This window comes from Henckelia pumila, chromosome 3 (genome assembly GCF_033568475.1).
Source record: "Henckelia pumila isolate YLH828 chromosome 3, ASM3356847v2, whole genome shotgun sequence".
In the NCBI taxonomy this organism is placed as follows: Eukaryota; Viridiplantae; Streptophyta; class Magnoliopsida; order Lamiales; family Gesneriaceae; genus Henckelia; species Henckelia pumila.
The window spans coordinates 11,910,025-11,935,471 of record NC_133122.1 but is presented as its reverse complement, the minus strand read 5'-3'; the positions used below and the strand labels follow the sequence as shown (position 1 = coordinate 11,935,471).

Genomic DNA, 25,447 nt, shown 5'->3' with positions numbered 1-25,447 from the left:
CACTTTTATTACATATGACATTCATATCGGGCCATAAACCAGGCCCATTAATAAAACCAACAACAATAAAGACAAAATGTAAATTCCTAACATACACCTACAAAATTGGTCATGGCAATCGATCATCCTTATCCAATAACATTTAATTCAAAATTAATTTATTGGATAACATGCTGTGGCAATTCAAATTTAAACAAGATAAAATCATATTTTATATATAAAATCACATTTCACATATAAAATCATATTTTATCTCCATATCAAATAAAATCATATTTTATCTATAAAATCCAATTTTACAAATAAAATCATATTTTACTTAATATATCATAAGATCATATCTTATCATCAATTGTACCAAAATAATTGATTTCAAAATTCAATTTACGGATAAAATATTAAAATTTTCCAAAAATTCAAAACCCTGGGCAGCGCCGTGCGCCGCCCTGGGCGGCGACGGTCGCCGCCCTGGGCGGCGCCGTGCGCCCCCTTTGGGCGGCGCCGTGCGCCGCCCCTGGGGGCAGCGACCATCGCTGCCCCCTCCGGGCAGCGATCCAATCGCTGCCCGGGTTTCGCCCCCCGAAAAAAAAAAATTTTTTATTAAAAATATTTATTTTGTTTCAAAAACCGAGACTCAAAAATTTTGTACAATTGATTAATTCAATCGATTGATCTGAGCAACCTGGCTCTGATACCACTGTTGGAAAACTGGCGAGTTCCCAGACCAATTACGATTGATACCCGGTGCAGCGGAAGTTTAAAATTTTTCTCATGGAACGATTCCATGGTGTGGGTATCAACCATACAACGATTGAATTATTGTGTGTAAAATTTAAATAACAATTAAATAAATTTTACCTCAAATCTCGCAACGAGATTAATGGACACCAACAGAACAATTCTGCTCTTGTTGTCTCTCCCTGGAACCGATGAACGCCTTCAATCAGGTCCACGAACAGAGGTTTAATCCCTCTGATAGATTGCACTAGAAAATCTATCAGAAGTTTTCTGCGAAGAGAATACACGAATTTGATTCGTTATTCCTTACTGCGATTCAAAATCACAGACCGGAATTTTCTCTGACAGAGTAGGGAGGGGCGGCCAAAAAATGTTTTGAGAGGCTAGGGTTTTCGATTTTTGCTTCTCAAAATAATGACCTGTTGTATGTAATTTCTGTACTGAAATAACTTATTTATAATGCAGGCCACTAACACCTTAGGGCCCATTAGTCATAAGCTGGGGCCCGACAAGCAAAGCCCACTCGTTCAGAAATTAATATAAAATTCATCGTGACTCCGATTGATGAAACGATTTCACCAATGTGCACAGAAACCATTTCTGCACGTTTTAAAGTCAAAATAAATTTTCCTGAATCCGAATTCAGTGGTTTCCAAAAATGTCCATCCCTATGTCATTTTAGGAAATCCTACTCCCTTACTCTTATTTAAGAAGTCCAACTCCTTAGTTCATTAAATTTAACTCTTTAAATTTAACTATCTCAACGGGGATTAAAACTCCATTACACTGTGTGACCCTCAATGGTTCAGGGATACAGCTAGCCGTGGGCTCACAACTCCTTGTGACTCGGAACAACACTTTCCGACTTGCCCAACGAATCATGGTAAAGCGCCTAGCAACATCGCCCCATGATTCCCTAGGTATCACTGATAGTGCCTACAAGAACCAGTAGATTTTGGTTAACGTACAGTACGGTCCCTTCATCCATATATCCCGATCGAATCAACAACCATTGGTATATCGAGAGTCGCTCAAGATTCGATAACTATGCAATACATCTTGAAGATCAAATTAGTGACATCGCATGTGCTACTAAGAAACCATTTCTTAAATCACATCAAGTACTCTGGCCAGAGATTTGTCACACTAATATCTCCTCAGATCGCATAGGATATCCACACTCGCAAGTATGTGGTGAATCCTTGACAACAATGCATTGACTCCTATATGTGTCGTAACTGTACCCAATCTCGACACCTGATGACCCCCTCAGAGTCGGTAAACGAGTCAAAGCACAGTACTAGCATATAGAGTCTCCATGATGTTTCAAGTCGTAAGGACTAATGGTGTACAACCAAAACCGCGGACTTTATCCACTCGATAAGTGATAACCACTTGGAAAGTCCGGATAGGGTAGTTCGACTATTCATCCTATGAATATCCATTTGCATGCTTCGAACATCTCCATGTTCCCTACCAATGAAACGTGGTACTCCGCATCGCAAATGCTAGTCTCAAACTCGAGCGATCCTTATCCTTATTATCGGACGGCTCAATCGACTAGGAACGGTTTTAGAACATACAGTGACTATAAGATGTATTTCATGATAGACATCTCCATGTTCTACCACATCTTACATACACTATAGTATATTCAAGGTCTTTATCAAAACAACAATAGTATATCACAATATAACAATATGAAGTAATATAAAGTCATTGCCATAAAAGTGTAAATAATATTAAACAAAAGATTGTTTATACAAAGAGTCAACAAAGCCCATAGCCACACAGTTGGCTCACTGGGCACCCACTCTTACAGTTCAGTGTTCATCCTAGAGGTCGTAAGATGTACAACGATCTGAAGAGTCAGTTCTGGTGGAAGAGAATGAAGAGCGACGTAGCGAAGTTTGTATCTCAATGTTTGAACTGCCAGCAAGTAAAAGCAGAGCGAAAGTGACCAGGAGGTCTTTTGCACAGCCTATCGGTTCCTGAATGGAAATGGGATCACATTTCTATGGATTTTGTCACGAAGCTACCACGATCCGTTCAAGGATGCGATGTTATTTGGGTAGTGATCAACCGATTGACGAAGTCTGCTTGTTTTATTCCGTACAGGATGACGTATTGTCATGATCAGATGGCTGAGTTGTATGTTAGCAATGTTGTGAGATTGCATGGTGTGCCGAAGTCGATCATTTCAGACAGAGATCCTAGATTCACTTCGCACTTCTGGCATAGTCTTCAGGAGGCACTTGGTACTCGATTGCATCTGAGTACAGCTTATCATCCTCAGACAAAAGGACAGTCAGAGGCATATGCTGCGAGCGGTGGTGCTAGACTTTGGCACTAGTTAGCAGGATTCTTTGCCTCTTGTCGAGTTTTCTTACAACAACAGCTTCCAAGCGAGTATCGGTATGGCGCCTTTTGAGGCTTTGTACGGCAAGAAGTGCCGATCTCCGCTGTTTTGGGATGATTTGTCCGAGTCACCAGATTTGGGGCCGAAAATGCTTCGAGATATGGCAGAGCAGGTTAAGATCATTCAGACCAGAATGAAGTCAGCTCAAGATAGACAGGCAAAGTATGCGAACGTCAGACGTAGACCTCTGAGTTTTGAGCAGGGAGATCGTGTATTCCTTAAGATTTCTCCTTTCAGAGGCACTGTCAGATTCGGTAAGAGAGGGAAGTTATCTCCGAGATTCATCGGTCCGTACGAGATTCTCGAGAAGATAGGCGATCTTGCCTACAGACTTGCACTTCCTCCGTCTTTATCTGGTATTCACGACGTTTTTCACGTCTCTATGCTGCGAAAGTATCATCCAGATCCTTCTCATATCCTTCAGCCTGACGAAGCCGAGTTAGACGAGACTCTGAGCTACTTTGAGCGACCGATTCAGATCCTTGATCAGAAGGAGAAGCAACTCAGAACCAAGTTGATTCCGTTAGTAAAAGTGCAGTGGAGCCATCACGGAGTAGAGGAAGCGACTTGGGAGACAGAGTCTGACATGAGACAGCGTTTTCCAGAGTTATTCAGTTGACGTGAGTTCTTCTTTCTGTCTTTAGTTCTTTATTCTATCTTATGAGTTGTGGTTCTCGTTGATTTCGAGGACGAAATCTCTTCTTAGTGGGGGAGAATTGTAAAGCCCCGTTTTTATCTTAATTGAGCTTATTTGAGATAATCAAAGTTTTCAGAGTTAATGAGCCAACTTTTTATTGATCGGGGTCTATTTTGCAAATTTTGGAAATTTCAGGGACTAAAACGCAAATTTTGAGATTGTTATATTATCTACTCTTGGAATTGGATTGACCAAGTCTTCCTTGCCTTATCTTCTTCTTCTCCATCGGCTTCTCTCCATTGTAGGCGCCCAAAGCTTTCTCCAAGCTCTTAAAATCCAGTCCGAACTCGATCCGTCCGTTGGAAATTAATTCTGAAGGCAGATTAGTGATCACAGCAGTGAGAACTCCGTTATACCGTAAGTATTTCTCCGATCAGATATGTTTTGTTTTTCGGAGGTTCTTAGAATCGATTCAGATTCTAGTATGTTGTTCTTGGCGGAGTTCTGATCGTTTATTATCTGTCGGTTTTGAATTAGAGCGACATTCGGAATTGTTATGATTTTTGGAAGCGATTTTCGAAAATCATGGTTTTGAGATTTGTTGGGTTTGTCTTGTTGTTGTTGTATTAGCATTGAATTGAGTTGATATCGGTATTGAACTGCTGTCTGCGTTGTCGGTTTTTTCAGTTATAGCCGTTATGCCGTCGGTTTGAGTTTTGGAGTTTCGAACTGTTTTGAGTTATGAACTTGGCTTGTAAGTTGATCCTGGTTATTGATCAATCATCTCTTGTATTCGTACAGATTCGTTGGATTTGTCGAGCCCTGTGTTAGCAGCATTTGATCGTTGAGAGTTGGACGAAGAACGGTAAAGAGATTTCCATGAATCGTTGATTGTTGTTTAGGTTGTATAGTTGTTGATACAATCTTTTGTTGTAACTTTCCAGAAGTTGGAACTACTGCCTTGAAAGGTAAAAGCAGTCATCGTAGCGGGATAGTATACTCGAGACAGCTTAGTTCTTGAGTTTCCCTTTTTAAATCACATACTTGTTTGTACACTTGTTCTAGCATGAAGAACTTGTGTCTTGTTGATTTCTTGGACTTTTGTTATGTGGCTTATGTTTATGTTTCTGTTATGCATTCATCTTGAGCCAATCTTGCTTTCAGCGGGCAGAACCGCCCTTTTTGTTTACATATTTGGGAACTATGATTGAGTGGCCTGGGTCGTAGTCGTTTTGCCTGGTGCTAGAATACTCATTATAGTTGCTCAAAGTCTAGAGGAGTGGGATACGTGGCACCACCTCGATTGGGAGAGTCGGTGAGTCGTTACGTGATCTCATCCTCGGGATCCCAAAAGCACTGCAGCAATCCCTTGTTTATCAGAATCGATATCCTGGTTTTTAAAGACATGTATATCATTAACCTTGACTTGAATATGTTGTCTTGATAGCATGTTGTTTATTTATTATTTGATATGTTTCTTTTACTGGGATTATCATTCTCACCGGTTATCCGGCTGTTGCTTTGCTTTGTATGTGTACTTGGCAACAGGTGGGGCAGGACCAAGTCAGAAGAGGCATGGTTAGCTTCGAGGGAAAGATGTAGAAGTGAGACTCGGTTTAGAAGTCGTGTCGGCATGTCTACCTAGTTTATGTTAGAACATGTTTAGATCTCGAACTTCGTTGTTTATGTTGTATCGATTATGCGAGCTCCTCGATTTCATGTTATTTCCATATGCGTAGTTGATCGACTCTAGAACTTCATGTATTAATTGGAGATAGTATGTTTTGATGCATGATTGTATATTGAATGTGTGAGATTGAGTTCAGCTAGCTTCTGCTGTTCTTTTTTTGCCCTGTTTCTGTCCTCGCTCGATCTGCAAGATCTTGCGGATCGAGCGAGAGAAAACGTACAGTCCTCTGTTTTAGGATTTTTGTGGCTCGCTCGATCCGCAAGATCTTGCGGATCCAGCGAGGGCTGTTTTGCCTCGGACAGAGGCTTGAGATTTTTGGCTCGCTCGATCTGCAAGATCTTGCTGATCGAGCGGAGCACTGTTCATTTTTTTTAAAAAAAAAAATTATTGCTTTTAATCTTGGTTCTTGATTGTCTAATTGTTGTTTAATACCGAGATTAGTTGTTTAGAACCGAGGTCTCACAGAGGTGACTTTAATGAGATTTGTTATGATGGGGAGAAATTTGGTGGTAACCAGAGACCTTTATCTCAGACAAGAGCATTTCGGGAGGTCCTTAATGAATGTGCTCTCCAGGATTTGAATTGTTGTGGTGAATTCTTTACCTGGGTAAACCGTAGATCTTCTGATCAAATTATCTTTGAACGACTTGATCGCTACGTGGCCTCGATTGATTGGAGGCTATTATATCCCGCAGCTAAGGCTCAATCTTTGGAATTTTATCACTCTGATCATAGACCTATTATTCTTGATTTGGGGAATAGTGAGCAGTTCCTTGCCAGAAGCAGTGACAGATTCAGATTTGAACCACTTTGGGAAACAGAGGGAGATTGTGCAGAAGTAGTGGCTCACGGCTGGTGTTCTTCAGATTCAGAAATCATGCTCACTGATCGAATTTTGAGGTGTTCTGCGGTATTGCAGGAATGGGCAGGAGATAGATTCCGCCATATCCCACGACTAATGAAATCTAAGCGCAAAGAATTAAACCGCCTAAGAAATCATCATAAGTGGTTGGACTCATTACAACACATCAGTACTTTGGAGAGGGAGATTGAGACTCTGGCAACGAAAGAAGAATTTTATTGAAAGCAACGTAGTAGAGTTAATTGGCTTGCACATGGGGATCGTAATTCGAAATACTTTCATGCCAGGGCATCGGCAAGAAGGAGCTCAAATCTGATTCGAGGATTGGCTTTATCTCATGGAGATTGGTGTATAGAGCAGAATAGTATGGCAACAATTATTGGGAATTACTTCATGGAATTATTTCAGTCTTCAAACCCTTCTGAGGAAGATCGGCTTCGGATTTTGGACTGTGTTGTTCCTACGGTAAATGCGAACATGAAATTTCAACTGTGTGCTTCTTATACAGAGGAGGAAGTTAAGAGGGCCATTTTTGACATGCACCCTGACAAGGCCCCTGGGCCAGATGGTATGTCAGTTTTCTTTTATCAAAAGTTTTGGAATATCGTGGGTAAAGAGGTAACAGCCGCAGTTCTTAAATTTCTCAACGATGACTCTAGCATCAAGGAGTGGAATGATACGGTAGTCACTCTGATTCCTAAAATCCATAATCCCATGACAATGCGAGATTTTCGCCCCATCAGTTTATGTAATGTCTGCTACAAAATAGTTGCGAGAATTCTGACAAATCGCTTGAGACCGATTCTCATGTAGACGGTGAATGAGTTCCAGAGCGCTTTCATCCCAGGAAGGTTGATCTCGGATAATATTATTGTGAGTTTTGAGGTGTTTCACTGGATCAGAAGAAGAAAAAAGGGAATGAAGGGCTATGCCGCTTTAAAGTTGGATATGAGTAAAGCCTATGATAGGGTGGAGTGGAGCTTTTTGGAAGGCATCATGAGGAAATTGGGATTTGCACTATCCTAGATTGAGAAGGTAATGTCATGTGTATGTTCAGTTAAGTACTCTTTTTGTTTGAATGGTGATATTATTGGAGATGTGACTCCTAGGCATGGCATTCGACAAGGGGATCCCCTATCTCCGTATTTATTTGTATTATGCGCTCATGGATTGTCTTCGTCTTTATTACAACTGGAAGATCGGAATTGTTACATGGGGTGCGGATTTCCAATTCCAGCCCTCCCATCACACATCTCTTTTTTGCCGATGACAGTCTTATGTTCTTCAGGGCTTCGATTGAGGACTGCCAGGCAATTTGCAACTGTCTGAAAATATATAAACGGGCATCTAGACAGCTTATTAATTATGACAAATCTTCTCTGTCTTTTAGTCCAAACACAAATGCAAATCTGATTGAAAACATAAAGAATATGCTGGCAATTCCGGTGGTTCAAGGACATGAGGTTTATTTGGGATTACCTGTCTTTACCATGAGGAGTAAAAGGTTTCAATTTAGATAATTGGTCGAGAGAGTTGTCAACAGGATGCAGGGCTGGAGCAATAAAACATTTTCTATGGGGGGCAAGGAGATATTGATCAAATCTGTGCTTCAATCGATTCCCACATACGCTATGTCATGTTTCCGCATTCCTAAATCTATTTGTGCAGAGATAGAGCGAGAATGCTCTAATTTTTGGTGGGGTATGAATGCAGGGGAAAAAAAGAATGCATTGGAAAACATGGAGAGCCCTCAGTATGCCCAAATGTATGGGAGGTCTAGGGTTTCGTCAATTGGAGGCTTTTAATAAGGCTCTTTTGGGTAAACAAGTTTGGCATATTATCACTAACCCGGATATCTTACTGGCTCGAGTCCTCAAATCTAGGTATTTTCGACATCAGGACATTATGGATGCGGGCCTAGGGAGTAACACATCTTTCATCTAGCGTTCGATATTATGGAGAAGTTCATTATTAGAGAAGGGTTTACGCTGGAGAGTGGGTAATGGAAATAATATTTGTACCTTTGTAGATCGATGGGTTCCGGGAGTAAAGGAATGCGTGGTGGCAAATGTGGATCCCTCCTTGTATAGAAATGTTAGCACTCTTTTGGAGAATGAGAGGTGGAACGAGCCATTAATACATCATATTTTTCCTACTCATATTGCTTCTAATATAATTGCTATACCTCGGCCAACTTCAATGATGGATGACACTAGGTTCTGAGAGTTTGACACGAAGGGAAGATATTCTGTGAGAGATGGTTACAAGGCAGAAATTGGCTTCTTTGACCCACCGGTCTCATGCTCAAGTACTCATCCAAAAAGCTGGTGGAAATTTCTTTGGGCTCTCTCCATCCCTCCGAAGGTGAGGATATTCTGGTGGCGAGTGCTTAATAATTTAATTCCCACTGGGGAAAATCTTCAGAAACATCATGTTCCGGTTTTTGACTTCTGCCCGTTGTGTCATATTCAAGGTGACTCAACTGGTCATGCTCTATTCTTTTGCCCGGTTGTCAAGAAATGGTGGAAGACTACTATATTTTGGTTGCCTCTTAAATTTGCGAAACACCTAGATATGGTAGATCTTTTTCGTTGGATGAAAGATTCAGTTAGTAAAGCTGAGTTTGAATTATTTGCAGTTTACACATGGGCATTATGGAGTGAAAGACTCAATCTAAAGCACAATTTTCCAGCTCATCAACATGGTTTTAATCTTCAATGGTGTGAGATAATGCTACGGGATTTCAGGAATGTTTCTGGTACTGCTTTGAATCGCTCTTCGCATTTATCATGCAACTCACCGAAGTTTGGATTGCGCCTAATATTGGTGAACTAAGGCTAGATGTTGATGCCGCCTATTGTGAAAGTATAGACAAATTTGCAATTGGAGAAGTTATTCGAAATCATGATGGACAACCAATTATTGCATTTGGAAGAAAAATAGACAAGCCTCACTCTGTCTTGCATGCAGAACTTCTTGCTATCTTTGGAGGTTTGCACTATGCTCGAACAAACAATTTCAGAATTCAACAACTCTCTTCGGACTCTCTCTTGGCCGTGCAAGCAGTCATTAGCCTAAGGTTTAATGAGATGTGTGTATTATTTGGGTCTAGGGTTTAATTTAAGCCTAAGTGTATATGTATAGATGTAAGCATATAAATGTGAGTGTGTGAATTTTAGGAAAAAATAGTTACACACTTTTAAAAAGTGCTATTCCAAAATAGCAACCAGGTTCATACATTTAATTTCACGAAATAAGATACAAGCTTGAAAATTCTAAGAATTTAAACACTTTAAATATTTTGATGTCACGGCAACGAGTAAAATATTTAAATAACAGGCAAAGCGATTAAAATTTTAAACAAACTAAAGTAACATTTAAAAGCAATTTAAATAAATACACAAGCTAAAATAAAAACTTGTAAAATGATTTGAACTATTAAAAATCATTTAAATAAATAATCTAGGCATTTAAAATAATTAACCGCTAAACTTATTCTATTTAAAATAAATAAATAAGTTGGACAATCAAGAGTATTTAAATAAACAAGCTAAACAGTTAAAATCATTTAAATGAATAAACTAAACAATTAAAAATCAAAATCATTTAAATAAGAAAAACCTTAAATCTTTAAAATCTTTAAAACAAATAAATTGCACAATAAAATCATTTGAGTAAATAATAAAATATTCTATTAGCACATAATTCAAATAAAGAATTTAAATCAATTAAACTTAAAAATAATAATCCTAATATTTATTAAATTTAATGCATGCAATTTAGTAGATTGGGTTTTAGGCGTCACAGGTATATTCTACATATGTAATTTGAATTTGAAAAACATTGCACAAATATGGTGATAAACGATGAAAATTTAGATTATCGATCTGGTGTATATATGGAAACCGTTGTATATAATAACCTTCAACTTTCACATACACGAGAATTTTTTTGGAGATATATGATTTTCTTTTATGTAGATTTTTTTTGTTAACTATAGTCATAAGTGTATATTTAATCCTATTTACTTGCACTCATTCTATTTAAAGTTATTTTTGTTTGGACAGATAGCATGCCAATGCATCAGTCTCACAATGATCATAAGAGGTTGTGAAAGAACTTTCACAATTTCAATGTTTTGAAGAGTACGGATATTAAAAAGTTTATTACTAGGAGTTTAACTTAGATTTGCAATATATTGTCTTAGCTCAAATATGTTTCCAATGACTTATATGTTTTTTTTATTTTTTCGGCCCCTAGATGTTGGTTGTGTTGCATTCATTGTTGGAATTATGATCATTAATAAACAAAATTCATTATGTTAAAATTATATATATATATATATTTTTGCAATTCTAATATACCACAAAAAAATAATTTCAAGTTTATGATATCTATAATTATGTTATTTCAATATACAATTATTATTTTAGACCTTCAATTTCAGGATCATTTTATATCATAGTCTACTTATTATTACACAAATTATCTTTAATATTCACACACAAACGTAGCACATACATTCGTCGTTAGTAATATAATAATATAATATATAATATAATAAATTATGTTATTGTTGTTTTGGGCATTATTATGAGGTTATATCAGTATTGAACTGCTGCATGCGTTTTCGGTTTGTTCAGTTTATAGCCATTATGCCGTCGGTTTGAGTTTTGGGTTTTCAAATCGTTTTTGTATTGATTGAAGCCTTGGCTTGTGAGTGATCGTGGTTATTGATCAACTCTTGTATTCGTACAGATTCGTTGGAGTTTGTCGAGCCCTGTGTTAGCAGCATTGTTCGTCGAGAGTTGGACGAAGAACGGTAAAGAGATTTCCTTGAACCGTTGTTTGTTGTTTAGGTTGTATAGTTGTTGATACAATCTTTTGTTGTAGCTTGTCCGGAGTTGGATCTACGACATTGAAAGGTAAAAGCAGTCATCGTAGCGGGATAGCATACTCGGGACAGTTGGTTCTCGAGTTTCCCTTAAAATCACATATTGCATCGATACTGGTTCTAGTTTATGGAACCTGTATTTTGTTGATTATTTGAATGAATTATATGGCTAAGTTCCTTTTGTTCCCATATGCATTCATATTGAGCCAGCACTATTGTTTCGATGGGCAGAACAACCCTTTTGTTAGACGTTTGGGAGCTATAGTCGAGTGGCCTAGGACGTAGTCGTTGCGCCTAGTGCTAGCATACTCATTATAGTTGCTCAAAGTCTAGAGGAGTGGGATACGTGACACCACCTCGATTGGGAGAGTCGGTGAGTCGTCACGTGATCTCATCCTCGGGATCCCAAAAGCACAGCAGCAATCCTTTGTTTATCAGATTTGATATCCCGGTTTAAAGACATGCATTTCATTCGTTGTTATTGATTGTGTTGTTATCTTGAAAGCATGTTTATTGTTGTATTACTTAATATGTTGTTTTTACTGGGATTATCATTCTCACCGGTTATCCGGCTGTTGCTTTGTTTTGTATGTGTACTTGGCAATAGGAAGGGCAGGATCAAGTCAGCATAGACCTGGTTAGCGTCCAGAGCAAGAGATAGAAGTGAGACTCGTTTAGAAGTCGAATCAGCATGTCAACCTAGTTATGTTTTGCGAACATGTTTAGTCATTCGAATTTCTCGTAATTGTTTTGTAAGCAAGAATCGATGTAGGTACTACCGTATTGAATGTTTTTCTTCCTTAAACCTTACTTGTATTGTTATTGGCATGTCAAATACTCTTAATGCAAGTGTTTAGGTTTTGATTGAGTTTATTTCAGTGCCTTAACTTTTCTGGGCGAGGGGACGGCGCGGGCGCGCGGCCTCTTTGCGAGGTATGAGCACGGGCGCTCTTACTTAGAGCGCGGGCGCGCTGCCTTAGGCGCGGGCGCGCTTGTTTTTGCGGGGCTTAGGCGCGGGCGCGCTGATGTAATATTCACACACAGTAGCACATTAATTCGTCGTTAGTAATATAATAATATAATATATAATATAATAAAATATAAATACCGGAATCATCGTGAATAAATGTAAACAAAATGTATTAAGGACTACCACTTCTGATCTCTCCGACCAAGTCATAGAGCTCACTCGCCGCAGCAACCATGACGAGCCGCCACCTCCTAAACTTCACCCGCCGCTCTCGAAGGCCAATCCGTCCATTCACCTCCCTCCACAGCCTCTCCACTGCCGTCGCCACTGCCTCTTCCCCCTCCCTCCCTTCCCCTCCGCCGCCAACCGCTATGATCTACGATAGGTTAGCTGAATCCGTAAAGCATAAGCTAGAAAAGCTCGAACGCCCTGATCATCGCTTCCTCCAACACAACTCACCCCACCCAACCCCAGAATCTCATACTGAAATCCTTTCAGCTCCCCTCACCCGAGTCACGACACTCCCCAACGGCCTCCGAATTGCCACCGAGTCTTCACTCGCTTCTAAAACCGCCACCGTTGGGGTTTTCATTGACGCAGGATCGAGGTTTGAAAGTGAAGAATCAAATGGCACTGCGCACTTTTTGGAGCACATGATATTTAAAGGGACGGAGAGGAGGACTGCGAGGGAATTGGAAGAGGAAATCGAAAATATGGGAGGGCATTTGAATGCCTACACTTCGAGAGAGCAAACTACTTATTACGCTAAAGTGATGGATAAAGACGTACCGCGTGCGCTGGATATTTTATCTGATATTTTGCAGAATTCTAAGTTTGATGAGCAGAGGATTAATCGTGAACGCGATGTTATTCTCCGCGAGATGGAGGAGGTACTATCAATCCATTGGATATTGTTTCGTTGATTTCTTGGAGTTCTAACATTAATTTAGGTAATAGATTGTTGCTTGATCATTGATTTAGGTGAAAAAGGTCTTTGCAGTCTTTTAAGATTTTTTTCTCCTTTCGTGTTGTATCTCTTTGGTTGATTTTTGCTCCTGGGTAACAAAGATACTGCCTTTAGGTGGCAAAGACTGTTCTTTACTTAGTTCCAAGTATTTTCGTGTTCTGGAAGAAGAAGATGTCCTGCTTTTTAATCATGTTTTAGTATTCGGCTACTGATGGTATTAGTACTATCTTCATCTCGGGATACATACTTGTGGATAGATGTGTTTAACTCGTTGGATTATTTGGCTAGTGGTATGTATGCTGGGATTTCTTTGGTTTGAGATTGAGAATTCAGGTTGAGAGGGTGGATACTATAGTTCTGTTGGTCAACTTAGCGCAGAGCTGCAGAGGTATTATCCTTTGTGACTACCATTATTTTTATTATTCCTTTGTCGAACCAAATGGTGCTGTGCTTCTATCAAATACCATTTCTGAACAGAATATAGTGTTAGATGGTCATGAACGGACATCATTCCACTAGGTACTTGCATCCCCATTCTTTACTTGGTAGTCATGCTAACAGTTGTTTGGCATCTTGCAAATTTTCAAACTGTTCTTTTCGGTTTCATTGTTAATTTATCAGATAAGCTTTTGTTACTGTTGACCTTTTGCATGCTATCTAGTAGCCACACAAACCATTGGTGATTTAGTTTGATGTGTATTGTTCTGAATAGACATTTTCTGTGACGTTGTGATGACCCCAAACTTTCAATTTCTAAAAGAAAATTACGGGCAGGTATGCATTTTGGTGGGCCTCAACCAGATTGTCAAAACTCCTCTTTATTGTACAAAAAACTTCTGTGGTTTCTACGCTCATAATATTAGGTTATTCTTCTCACTTGTGTATATTATTTAACTATCATAGGTTGAAGGACAAACTGAAGAAGTCATATTTGATCACCTTCATGCCACTGCTTTCCAGTATACGCCTTTGGGTCGAACAATACTTGGGCCTGCTGAAAATATCAAGACTATTGGAAAAGAACATCTACAGAATTACATAACATCTCACTACACTGCTCCAAGATTGGTACTTAGAACCATGATTAGACTTTTCTCCGTCGAGCTCCACCAATCTGTGGCATGGTAGCCATGGATAATCTTGGTCTCTGGTTCTGGACATCTCTTAATCTTTTATTTTTTGCTTGTATAGGTGATTGCTGCTGCAGGTGCTGTTAAACATGAAGATATTGTTGAGCAAGTGAAGAAATTATTTACGAAGTTGTCAACAGACCCAACGACAGCTTCTGAATTAGTTTCCAAAGAACCTGCAATATTCACTGGCTCAGAGGTATTCATGTATCATTTTGAATATTTGATGATCACAAGTATTTATAGTGTTTAAAGAGAAAAATTTACAGCTGTCTCAGTCATGTTACTTATATTTGGATATATAGATCAGGATGATTGATGATGACATTCCCCTAGCCCAATTTGCTGTTGCTTTTGAGGGAGCCTCTTGGACAGATCCAGATTCAATTGCCTTAATGGTCATGCAGTCGATGTTGGGTTCTTGGAATAAAAACGCTGGTGGCGGGAAGCATATGGGGTCTGTATGCACTCACCTCATCATAATTGTTTATCCGTTTCATTGTTAAAAATATTTATGATTTTTGCACTGTTAGTCACATTCATCAATTGATCTATCTCATGATACAGTTCTGAGCTTGCGCAGAGGGTAGGTATCGATGAAATAGCGGAGAGCATGATGGCTTTCAATACCAACTACAAGGACACTGGTTTATTTGGTGTCCATGCTGTTGCCAAGGTGGGTTTTCTGTGTTGGATAAAAAGGAGGCAGTGGAGCTTTTATTCTGAATTAAGTACATAAAGTCCAGCATGGATTCATAAAATGAATTTGTTTTTGCTCTTTATTTTTTCCCAAGATGCCTAGTTACTAGTGTTACTGGGAAATGTCAGTTTCTTGATTATGCCGTACTTTATTTTCAATGCCATGTTGGCTAATATATTGATTAAAATAAACCCTTCAACATTTTTTAAAATAATATTGAATTTGGAGTGGAACTGTTTATTCTGGAATCAGTTACACGTTATTAAATTAGTCTGATTATTATTTGTTAAAATCTGATGTATTATTTCTTGCAGCCTGATTGCTTGGATGATTTGGCCTATGCAATTATGTATGAGATTACCAAGTTATGTTATCGAGTGTCAGAAGCTGATGTGATTCGTGCTCGTAACCAGGTTGTTTTTTTAAGTCATGGTGTCAATTGTTATATCTTTTATAGTGAGTTTCTATGCGGGCACTACCATCTGGTTTTACTGCAAACTTATTTTGTTAACTATGTTTGGGCCTTGAGGCGGAATAGTGGATTTTATCATACTCGTTTCGGTGACTTTATATAGGTCCTTGAGGTAAAATAATGAGGTTTTGCACGCATGGTTTAACTCATATTGTGTTGTGTTCTCCAGAAAATTAAAAAACACAAGTGTATTACAATCAATAAAACCCAGAGTAAAATCTCTGTTACAAGCTTTTCTCCCTAGCTAAGTGCTAGTCACTCTTCACGTGTATAAACTCTAACTAACTCCTCCCCATACAATTCATTTCTGTTATATAACCCCACCCCCATCACGTGTATTTCTCTTGGATTTCCTCACGTACACGTTAACGATCTTGGGCTTCCACTCTCCATCTCTGCTTGGACTTTCTGGGCCTGAAATCTCTGGGCCTATTGTATTTGGGTTCATAACATTTCTGGCCTCCTCAAAATTTGCCTTGTCCTCAAGGCAAAAATCCGGAAATTGTGCAGCAATATCCAAGAAGCTTTCCCAAGTTGCATCGTCTTCCGATCGCCCTTTCCATTTTACCAGAAGTTGCTTAGTAGTCTCCCCATTGATCACTTTAATTCGGCTTGCGAGAACATAATCTGGTTCGAACATCATCATCATGTCAGTGTCCAGTTCCTGCGGTAATCTGACTTCTCCAAAATTCTTGCCCACAGCTCTTTTCAAACACGAAACATGGAAGACTGGGTGAACCTTAGATCCCTCCGGCAACTGTAAACGGTATGCTACCTGTCCCACCTTCTTGATAATCTTAAATGGCCCATAAAACTTGGCTGCCAACTTCTGAAAAACCCGTGTGCAAACTGATGTTTGTCGATGCGGTCGTAACTTCAAATACACCATATCTCCCACCTGAAAATGGACCTCCCTTCGATGCTGATTCGCATACTTGGACATTTGTTGTTGAGCTCGCACAAGATTAAATTTGAGTTGTCGCAAGAGCTCATCTCGGTCCCATAAGGCTTGTGACACTGCAGCCACTACTGTCTCCCCTGGAAGAAATCGAATAACAGTTGGTGGTTTGCGCCCGTAGACCGCTTCAGAAGGGCACACTCCGGCAGACGTCTGGTAGGAAGTATTATACCAGAATTCTGCCCAATGCACCCACTGTGACCAATTTCTGGGTTGCTCTGAACAAAAACAACGTAAATATGTCTCAATGCATTTGTTCAATGCCTCACTCTGACCATCAGTTTCAGGGTGGTACGCTGTACTCATCTTTAGTTTGGTGCCCTGTAGACGAAAGAGTTCAGACCAAAAGAAGCTCATAAACACAGGATCTCTGTCACTGACTATTGTTTTGGGAAATCCATGCAGCTTCACCACATTCTTAATGAAGAGATCAGCTACTGTGCTGGTTGTATAGGGGCGTTTCAACAAGAGAAAATGTCCATACTTAGACAACCTGTCAACCACGACCAAAATTACATCAAACCCCTTTGATTTGGGTAGCCCAGTGATAAAATCCATAGCCAAGTCTTCCCAAATTACTTCTGGAATGGACAGTGGTTGCAACAATCCTGCAGGGGAAGTAGCCTCATATTTATGCTTTTGACAAACTTCACATTCTGCCACAAATTTAGTAATATCTTGCTTCATACCCTTCCAAAAAAAATTATTTGCAACTCGCTTATAAGTCCGGAGTGCCCCAGAATGACCCCCTACCGGAGTGGCATGGAATTCTGTCAATAGTTTAGTGACCCACAATGAGCCCCGTGGAATAACTAACCTGCCCCGATGCAACAGGCAGTCATTGACTATGGAATAATGGGCACTGTTCATTTCTCCCAGTTTCACCTTATTAAAAATGGCATTTAACTCTGAATCCTCTCGAACCGCCTTCTTAACATCTTCAATTTCAATCCACTCAGCTTTTGTCAGTGCGGCTAACTCTCCAAATTCTTCTCTTCGTGGCAACGCATCTGCAGCCCCATTTTCAGCCCCTGCTTTATGTTTAATTTCGAACTCATATCCGAGTAATTTGGCCAACCAATATTGCTGGTCCGGAGTGGTGATCCGTTGTTGTAGCAAACTCCGTAATGGCCTATGGTCCATTAGTACTACAAACTTGCGGCCCAGTAAGTAATGACGCCAATGTTGAACAGCCATTACCAGTGCCATCGATTCCCTCTCATAGGTGGATTTACTTAAAGCTCGATCTGCCAAAGCTTTGCTAAAGTAAGCTAATGGTCTGCCTTCTTGAGTTAATACAGCCCCCAAACCCACCCCTGAGGCATCACATTCCACAACAAACTGTTGGCAAAACTCCAGCATGCGCAAGACTGGAGCAGTGCTTAGAGCTTGTTTTAGTATTTCAAACGCCTCCTCTGCCTTGTCAGTCCAACAAAAATTGTTCTTTTTCAGTAGATCCGTCAGTGGACGGGCTATCTTCCCATAATCCCGAATAAATTTGCGGTAATACCCTGTCAAGCCAAGGAACCCTCTCAAAGTCTTGATATTTAGAGGTTTTGGCCATTGACGAACACTCATAATTTTTTCCGGGTCCACATGGACCCCGTGGCCAGTGATGATGTGCCCCAAATACCCCACCTGATCGAGTCCAAAAGCACACTTTTTCTGATTCAATACTAGTGCATTTGCCTTCAAAACTCCCAATACTTTCTCCACATGGATCAGATGCTCGTTCAAGTCTTGGCTATATATCAAAATATCATCAAAAAATACAAGAACAAATTTCCGCAAATAGGGGCGAAATACCTCGTTCATCGTTGCTTGAAAAGTGGCCGGGGCATTTTTTAGCCCAAAGGGCATTACCAAGAATTCGTAGTGGCCCTCGTGCGTCCTAAACGCTGTTTTAGGCACATCCCTAGCCTGAACCCAAATCTGATGATACCCTGATTTAAGGTCTAATTTTGAAAAATACCTCGCTCCATGTAGTTCATCAAACAACTCCTCTATTACTGGAATCGGGTATTTATCTGCTACTGTGATCTCATTCAATGCTCTGTAGTCAACACAAAACCGCCAACTCCCATCCTTTTTCTTGACTAATATAACTGGGCTCGAATACGGACTGTTGCTGGGCTGTATAACTCCTGATGTCAACATTTCGCCGACCATGCGCTCAATCTCATCTTTCTGCCTGTGAGCGTATCGATAGGGTCGAACCGACACTGGTCCACAACCCTCTTTAATTACTATCGCATGATCTTGGCTGCGAGGAGGTGGTAACTCTTGAGGTGCACAGAACACGCCCGCATAAGTATCCAAAAGGCGATGTAGATCTTTATTAAGGACTGGTGCAACTGTTGGAGACTGCCCTTCCTCATCCCCCTTCCATTTTACTAAAACAGCCCCACAAAATTCTAATTCTGTTGTCTTGACAATAGATTTAAGAGATACCACCGAGCGACCAAGTGAAGAATCCCCATGCAATAGAATCGAACGCCCCTCCCAATTAAACTTCATTTGCATTTTCTCCCAATTCAACATAACATCGCCCAGGGTGCGTAACCAATCCACTCCTAATATCAAGTCGATACCTCCCAAATCAAACAGATAGCCCTCAATCTGCATTGTACATTGACCCAGATCGATGTTCAAGTTCTTGCAAACTCCTTGACAGGAGATACGACCTCCATCGCCAAGGCACACTGCAAAACGCACCATTTCATCAACCTCCAGTCCCAATTCCCCAATCAACCCTTTTGCAACAAAATTATGGCTTGCGCCACTGTCCACCATTGCAACCACCTCACGTCCTGCCAATCTCGCCTTCATTTTTAATGTCTGCGGTTGGTTTATGCCATTAACGGAATACAATGGTAAGTCTAAAGTATTGTATTCCAAGTTCGACGTACCTGGCCAAACCTCCCCTTCCCCCGGCTGCTGTACACACGCTTCCTCCCAATGTCCTGGTGCACCCCCATCATCTTCACTTTCCTCCTCGGCCAATATAGTGACTCGTAGACTTTTGTTTGCACAGCTACGCATCGGATGGTAAGGTTCGCCACACTTAAAACAAAGTCCTTTCTCTCGTCGGTGAAGAAACTCCTGGTGGGATACTATTCGGCCGTCGCGAGCTTTAAGTGGCTGTATCCTAGCCACGTTGTTGCTCCGATCAAACCCCCCACTCCCACCGTAGAGAGCCCGCGCCCCTCCATTCGCCGGTGTGTGGCCAAAAGGTTTACGCGTGGCTAAATCGCCTGGATGTGGTGCTTTGGCAATCGCCGATGATAGATTATGGGGGCTTACTGCGATCCTTGTCCTGGAATTGGGCCTGAGAAGCCCAACCCACTCCAGTAATAGTTTTACGTTCAGGGCCCAATCCAAACCCACTCGCATGTTTACGCCGATCTAACACCGCCCCATACAATTCCATCTCCAATCCTCTCGCCAACATCATGGCGCGATCCACCGTTCGAGGATTATGGACGATCATTCGCCGCCGTATCTCCTCCCTCAATCCGCTCATGAAGTAACCCAGACATTGTTCTTCTTATACATCTCCCACCTGCGCCACCAACATCTCGAATTTCTCGATGTAGGCTCCCACCGATAATTCCCCCTGTTGCAACGACGCCATCATCTCATATGGGTTCGCATCAACTCCCCCATACCGTTTGATGAGCTCCTCCGCCAACCTATCCCAAGTCAGATTTGGGATTCGAGCTTTCATCCAGCGGTACCAATGCACCGTGGATCCTTGCATACCGATGTAAGCCAACTTGAGCTTACAATCCCGGGGCGTATCATGAACCTCGAAGTATTGCTCCATCTTCCCTAGCCAGCCCATGGGATCCTCTCCTTCAAACATCGGTAATTCAATCTTTTTAAGCGCAGCCTTCATCTCATCAACAATACCCTCCTTGCTACTTCCACCAACTCCGGCGGCACTCTCCCCTTTCTCCTGCATATCCTCAATTCGTATGTTGTTGAAATGTTCCCCACCCTGTGATTTGATCATCTGCTCTATCAGCGCTTTCAAGTCCCCAAAACCTTCAAGTGTTCGATCGATTTTTTCCAATCTACCCTGTACCTGCAGCATATTCTCTTGCAACCCACTCACCGACTTTTCCATAGCTTCAAATTTTGCTTCAGCTCGTGTGCTGGCCATCGTGAATCGTCGCTCCTCGGAATCCGGCAGGTCGGACCAATGTTGTGTTCTCCAGAAAATTAAAGAACACAAGTGTATTACAATCAATAAAACCCAGAGTAAAATCTCTGTTACAAGCTTTTCTCCCTAGCTAAGTGCTAGTCACTCTTCACGTGTATAAACTCTAACTAACTCCTCCCCATACAATTCATTTCTGTTATATAACCCCACCCCCATCACGTGTATTTCTCTTGGATTTCCTCACGTACACGTTAACGATCTTGGGCTTCCACTCTCCATCTCTGCTTGGACTTTCTGGGCCTGAAATCTCTGGACCTATTGTATTTGGGTTCATAACATATTGTCAGTCTCCTGCAGTTGAAATCTTTTTGGTAACTTTAGGCCCTTGAGGTAAAATAATGAGGTTTTTATTCATGCATAGTTTAACTTATATTGTTGGTCTCCTGCAGTTGAAATCTTCTCTGCTGCTTCACATTGATGGAACCAGTCCTGTTGCTGAAGATATTGGACGTCAGGTATTAATATTTAATTGAGACTGGGACTACTCTTAATGGACGGATGCATGATATGTTTCTTTATGGTTTCGGAGTTCACTTTATCGGTTAAACACAGCCTCAACTCTTCTTTTACAATGTATTCTTTTAATGTAACCTTTGTGGTTTGGGCTAGGGATTACCATATTGAGAAGCTCGATAAAGTAGCAGTGCAAATATAAGCTACAGTTTTTGTTGCATGGTGTGTCTTGGCATCAGTCATTTATGACACCGACTTTGAACTTCAATATCTTGGTGTTCCTGGTGTGGCCGTGATCTGTGCTTCTCAAGTAGAAGTGGCAATTTAATGTTCGGTTTTGTATCTTTTTATATGACCCTATCTTTGTCAGCAATTTTTTAAAGTTTGCATGATTATCTGAACATTGATTTGAAAAAACTAGTCTGACAATAGACATCAGGTACTATTAGTTGAATACCATGCCTAATTCTGATGTAACAAATTCTAGATCCAGACACATGAGACAATAGTAGTACTCATTGTTATCAAATGATTAATGATGGAATGTCAAGTCAGTAATAATTTGTAAAAGGGAGTTTTCAGGTTCTTGACCATATTTGTTGCCTCATAAAATGCTAATAAGAGTTTGACAGATCAATCTGTTGAGTTTGATCCTTGATCAACAATGGCCTGTGATTTTCATTTTTTTTCCTCCCAAGATCTGTGTGATATTTAGTTGGGTAGGTTTAACTGTGAATTGTAATTATGTTGGTTCATTTAATCCTCTTCTGTAGATGATGAATGGTAACACATTCCTGTGAAATGGTTACGCAATCTATTTTTGTATCATTTATTCCTTTTTTAAAACTTGATTTATTTTCTTCCTTGTTGCAGCTGCTTACATATGGTAGAAGGCTCCCGTGTGCTGAACTGTTTGCCCGGATAGATTCTGTAGATGCTACCACTGTCAAACGTGTTGCTAATCGATTTATATTTGATAGGGTAAGGTCGATTTTTAGATAAGAGGTTCGATAAAATTATTAATTACCCATTTAATCCAGGCTTTTTGTGCAGGACGTTGCAATTACTGCCATGGGGCCTATCCAAGGGCTCCCGGACTACAACTGGTTCAGACGCAGGACCTACTGGCTTCGTTACTAGGTTCCTTTTCTGTTCGAAATGGCGTTTTCATTTGCTCCGTTTCTAAAATACCCGGTCGTGCTTCTTTTGATTTTGCAATCCAGCGCCGCCCTGCACGCCCACAAAGCATAATTGGTGGCTTTATTTTTTACATTTTCCCCATCAGTTTTGAGATGATTATGTATAATAATAATCCAACTGTAATCAGTGATGTGGCTCTTATTGACAACAAATTTATTTTTTCTTAGTGTGAATTTGTAAGGTCCAAAAATCAACTGAACTTAATCACGAGGAATTATTTAATCAGCATTGAAAATTTTGTTTAATTATGTTATGAGATGTTATGCAAAAATGTTAGTTTTAATATTTTTCAGGTATGAGATAATTTCGGTGACCAAGTGAGTCGAAACTAGCTTACGAACCAAGTCTAAGAAATTTTAAAGCAAGTGTTTTATACAGATTTTTATTTTAAAGTTTAAAATATTATTTGTGCAGTTTTTTTTTTATTTTTGAAGTTGTGCTTGATATCTAATTTCAAAAGTTTAAAGAGAGGTGAGAGTGTTTCAAGTTGTTGAGATTACTTTCGGCCCAAGAGCTTTTAAAGTCAACTTGAGCATCAAATTTTTTTTTCTTTTTCTCTTCTCATGTCACGTACTCGCCTCCCGACCCCCTAACCCTCACTTTTTTGAAAAATCTGTACACTTTTGTAAGAGATTTTTCATTCGTGTGAAGGCTAACTCATCCCAACATCCGAATTTCTCCCCTACCCACAAAATAAAGACAAGTTTTAAACGATTTTGAAACAACCATTCAAGAATATATGTTGATATGAAAACCTGTATGTGGATGTGTATGTATGGTATAATGCATGATTATTATTATTTTTTTTTATAGATTTTGAAGAACATGTATATTCATGAAGCGTGAATCGTTCTTGATATTACGAGGTTAGTTTTTATGTCAAAAGGGGATCATATGTGGTTGAAAACTCAGGTTTTTTATGTGTATATGATACGCAGATTTAAACTCAAATCTTTTCAAGTTGAATGGATTTTTGTGAATCTTTTTCGATTTTGAAGATTTTTCATGCTTTTAATTATCTTTTCCAACATGTGTGTGATTTTGTTTGAATTGGGATCGAAAAAGACCGAAAATCGCATATGTAAGGTATAGTACGTAATTCACTAATCCATCCGCGAGATTTTTAAATGATTTTTATGGTTTTATCTATTTATTTAGGAGATTTAAAAATTATGATAAGATTGTGCCTAATGTTTTAATTTGCAAGTTAATTTAATGTTTTCAGGTTTGAGATTAATTCTGGACTGAGGGACGAGACTAGCTTTCGAACGTGGTTAAGAAAATATTTCTAAGTTTATTTTAAGTTTAATGTTTGGTGCAGTTTTTATTTTAAAAGCTGAGAGATGAAAATTTTAAAAGTCAAGCTTGATGACTAATGGACCGACTTCCAAGCTCATTTGTCAAATATTGAATTGGCGTTCAAATCTTCACAATTCTTTTCTCTTCCAACGCGGCCTACGCTCCTCTTCTCCCATCCATATCCCACGTTTAAAAATTTGCACCAAAAGTTATATGAATCTTGTTAGGCATGAATAGCAAACACGATTATAGATAATATCGTGCCTTCAATCCAAAGATTTAAATTGTTGTCCCAATCTTTTGACACAACTACGTATTGGATATTCACCTCTAGTTTATAATGAAACTAGCAACAGATAATCACGATATAAACAATCAATCAAAACGGAACCTTCAAAGAACTTGTTTTTGACAATCCACGATAATAATCAATCAACAAACGCCACAAAGTTATTAAAATTTGATAAGTTTGATTTGAAAAACAAAGTAAAACTTTGAACAAAATTCTAGAGAGAATTTCAATTGATAGAATAAATAATAATCTGAATTCAATAATCTATAATGAATGTAAACTTTACAATATATAAAAGAAAACAAACTAAGATTGGTAATAGAATTAAAGTATAAGTTTCCTAGTTGAAAAAGGTAAAAGATAATATCAAAAATATTAAAACATAGTTCTTAATGGGATTCAAACACTAAAAAATTAGGAAAATATTTGAAACGACACTGACCTTTATTTTAAATTAATTAATAATGAAAATGCGTATTTTTCAAAAAATTTTGGCATGACCTATCTATTTATAGTCAAACCTGTCTGTCACAGACAGCAACTAAAAAAAAACGACCAACAATACTAAATAAACTAAACCGAGAAAAGAATGAGAACCAGAGAAAAAGATTCGACCTTCCAAACGTCCATAAATCATATAATTTGATATTTACATGTCCAAAAACGATCAATAAATCTTTACGTTTACATTAATCCAAATAACAGAATAAAAAACTATAAAAGGTTAAAATGAACTTTTGCGGAAGACTAGCATAGGTCGGAGGGATGTGCCGTGCCCGTATCGCCGTCCACTCGATAGTCTTGCCCCTCGATCTCCATAATAACTTATACCTGCACCAAGTAGATTTAGTGAGCCTAGGAGCCCAACGAATATGGGGGAATAACGAATAATAAATATACATGCACACGCCATTAAAAATAGTTTATAGTGAAAATACATTTTCTTTTTTTAACTGAACCTCTAGCAAAGAGAGTAACTTGAAATCATCGCATGCAAGACTGAATCTAACTGACTGAAACTGAACTTAAACTGCAAATGCATAGCAAGACTGAATATGAGGACTGAAGGGACTAAACTGAGAACTGATAAACTGAAATGTAATCTGATAATATAAGCTGTAAACTGATAAACTGAACTGTGAACATATAAACTGTAACTGTAGCTGTGAACTTAGATCCTTGATTGTGACCCTGTACTTTCGATCATAATCATGGCTGTAGTGCACTATGCCGCAAGGAAGTCAGGATGTCTCCCAACTCGTCTTGCCCTGTGAGTGGTAAGGGAAGCCAAGATTTCTCTCGACTCGTCCAAACCCATGAATATTTTGGTAAGGAAATCTAAGACGTCTCCTAACTCATCCAAACAAATGAATATTTTGGTAAGGAAATCTAAGACGTCTCTTAACTCGTCCAAACACGTGATAAATGTAGTCACAATCATCTCACTTCGTTCATAAAATATTTTCTTTCATTCTTTCTTAACTTGATTCACAGATTCAGCGTGCAAATTATGGAAATGACTTTATTTGAAAATATTTACT

At 39.4% G+C, this 25,447-nt stretch overlaps 1 protein-coding gene across 1 annotated transcript; it reads left to right on the top strand.

Moving 5' to 3' along the window:
• The first annotated feature begins 12,379 nt into the window (after positions 1 to 12,379).
• LOC140887651 (probable mitochondrial-processing peptidase subunit beta, mitochondrial) lies at positions 12,380 to 22,560 on the top strand. The gene is made up of 9 exons (XM_073295050.1): positions 12,380 to 13,100; positions 14,081 to 14,245; positions 14,369 to 14,506; positions 14,613 to 14,764; positions 14,875 to 14,983; positions 15,322 to 15,420; positions 21,052 to 21,117; positions 21,989 to 22,096; positions 22,169 to 22,560. Exons 1-9 carry the CDS (start codon positions 12,444 to 12,446, stop codon positions 22,253 to 22,255), a joined length of 1,581 nt encoding a protein of 526 aa, XP_073151151.1. The 5' UTR covers positions 12,380 to 12,443; the 3' UTR covers positions 22,256 to 22,560.
• The last annotated feature ends 2,887 nt before the right edge of the window (positions 22,561 to 25,447 follow it).

What these genes read in the sequence shown, in the direction of transcription:
- LOC140887651 (XM_073295050.1), top strand. Translation starts at nt 12,444, where the DNA reads ATGACGAGCCGCCACCTCCTAAACTTCACCCGCCGCTCTCGAAGGCCA. An exon ending in CAATATTCACTGGCTCAGAG is followed by an intron (nt 14,507 to 14,612) that starts GTATTCATGTAT and finishes TTGGATATATAG; the next exon opens with ATCAGGATGATTGATGATGA. An exon ending in GGTGGCGGGAAGCATATGGG is followed by an intron (nt 14,765 to 14,874) that starts GTCTGTATGCAC and finishes CTCATGATACAG; the next exon opens with TTCTGAGCTTGCGCAGAGGG.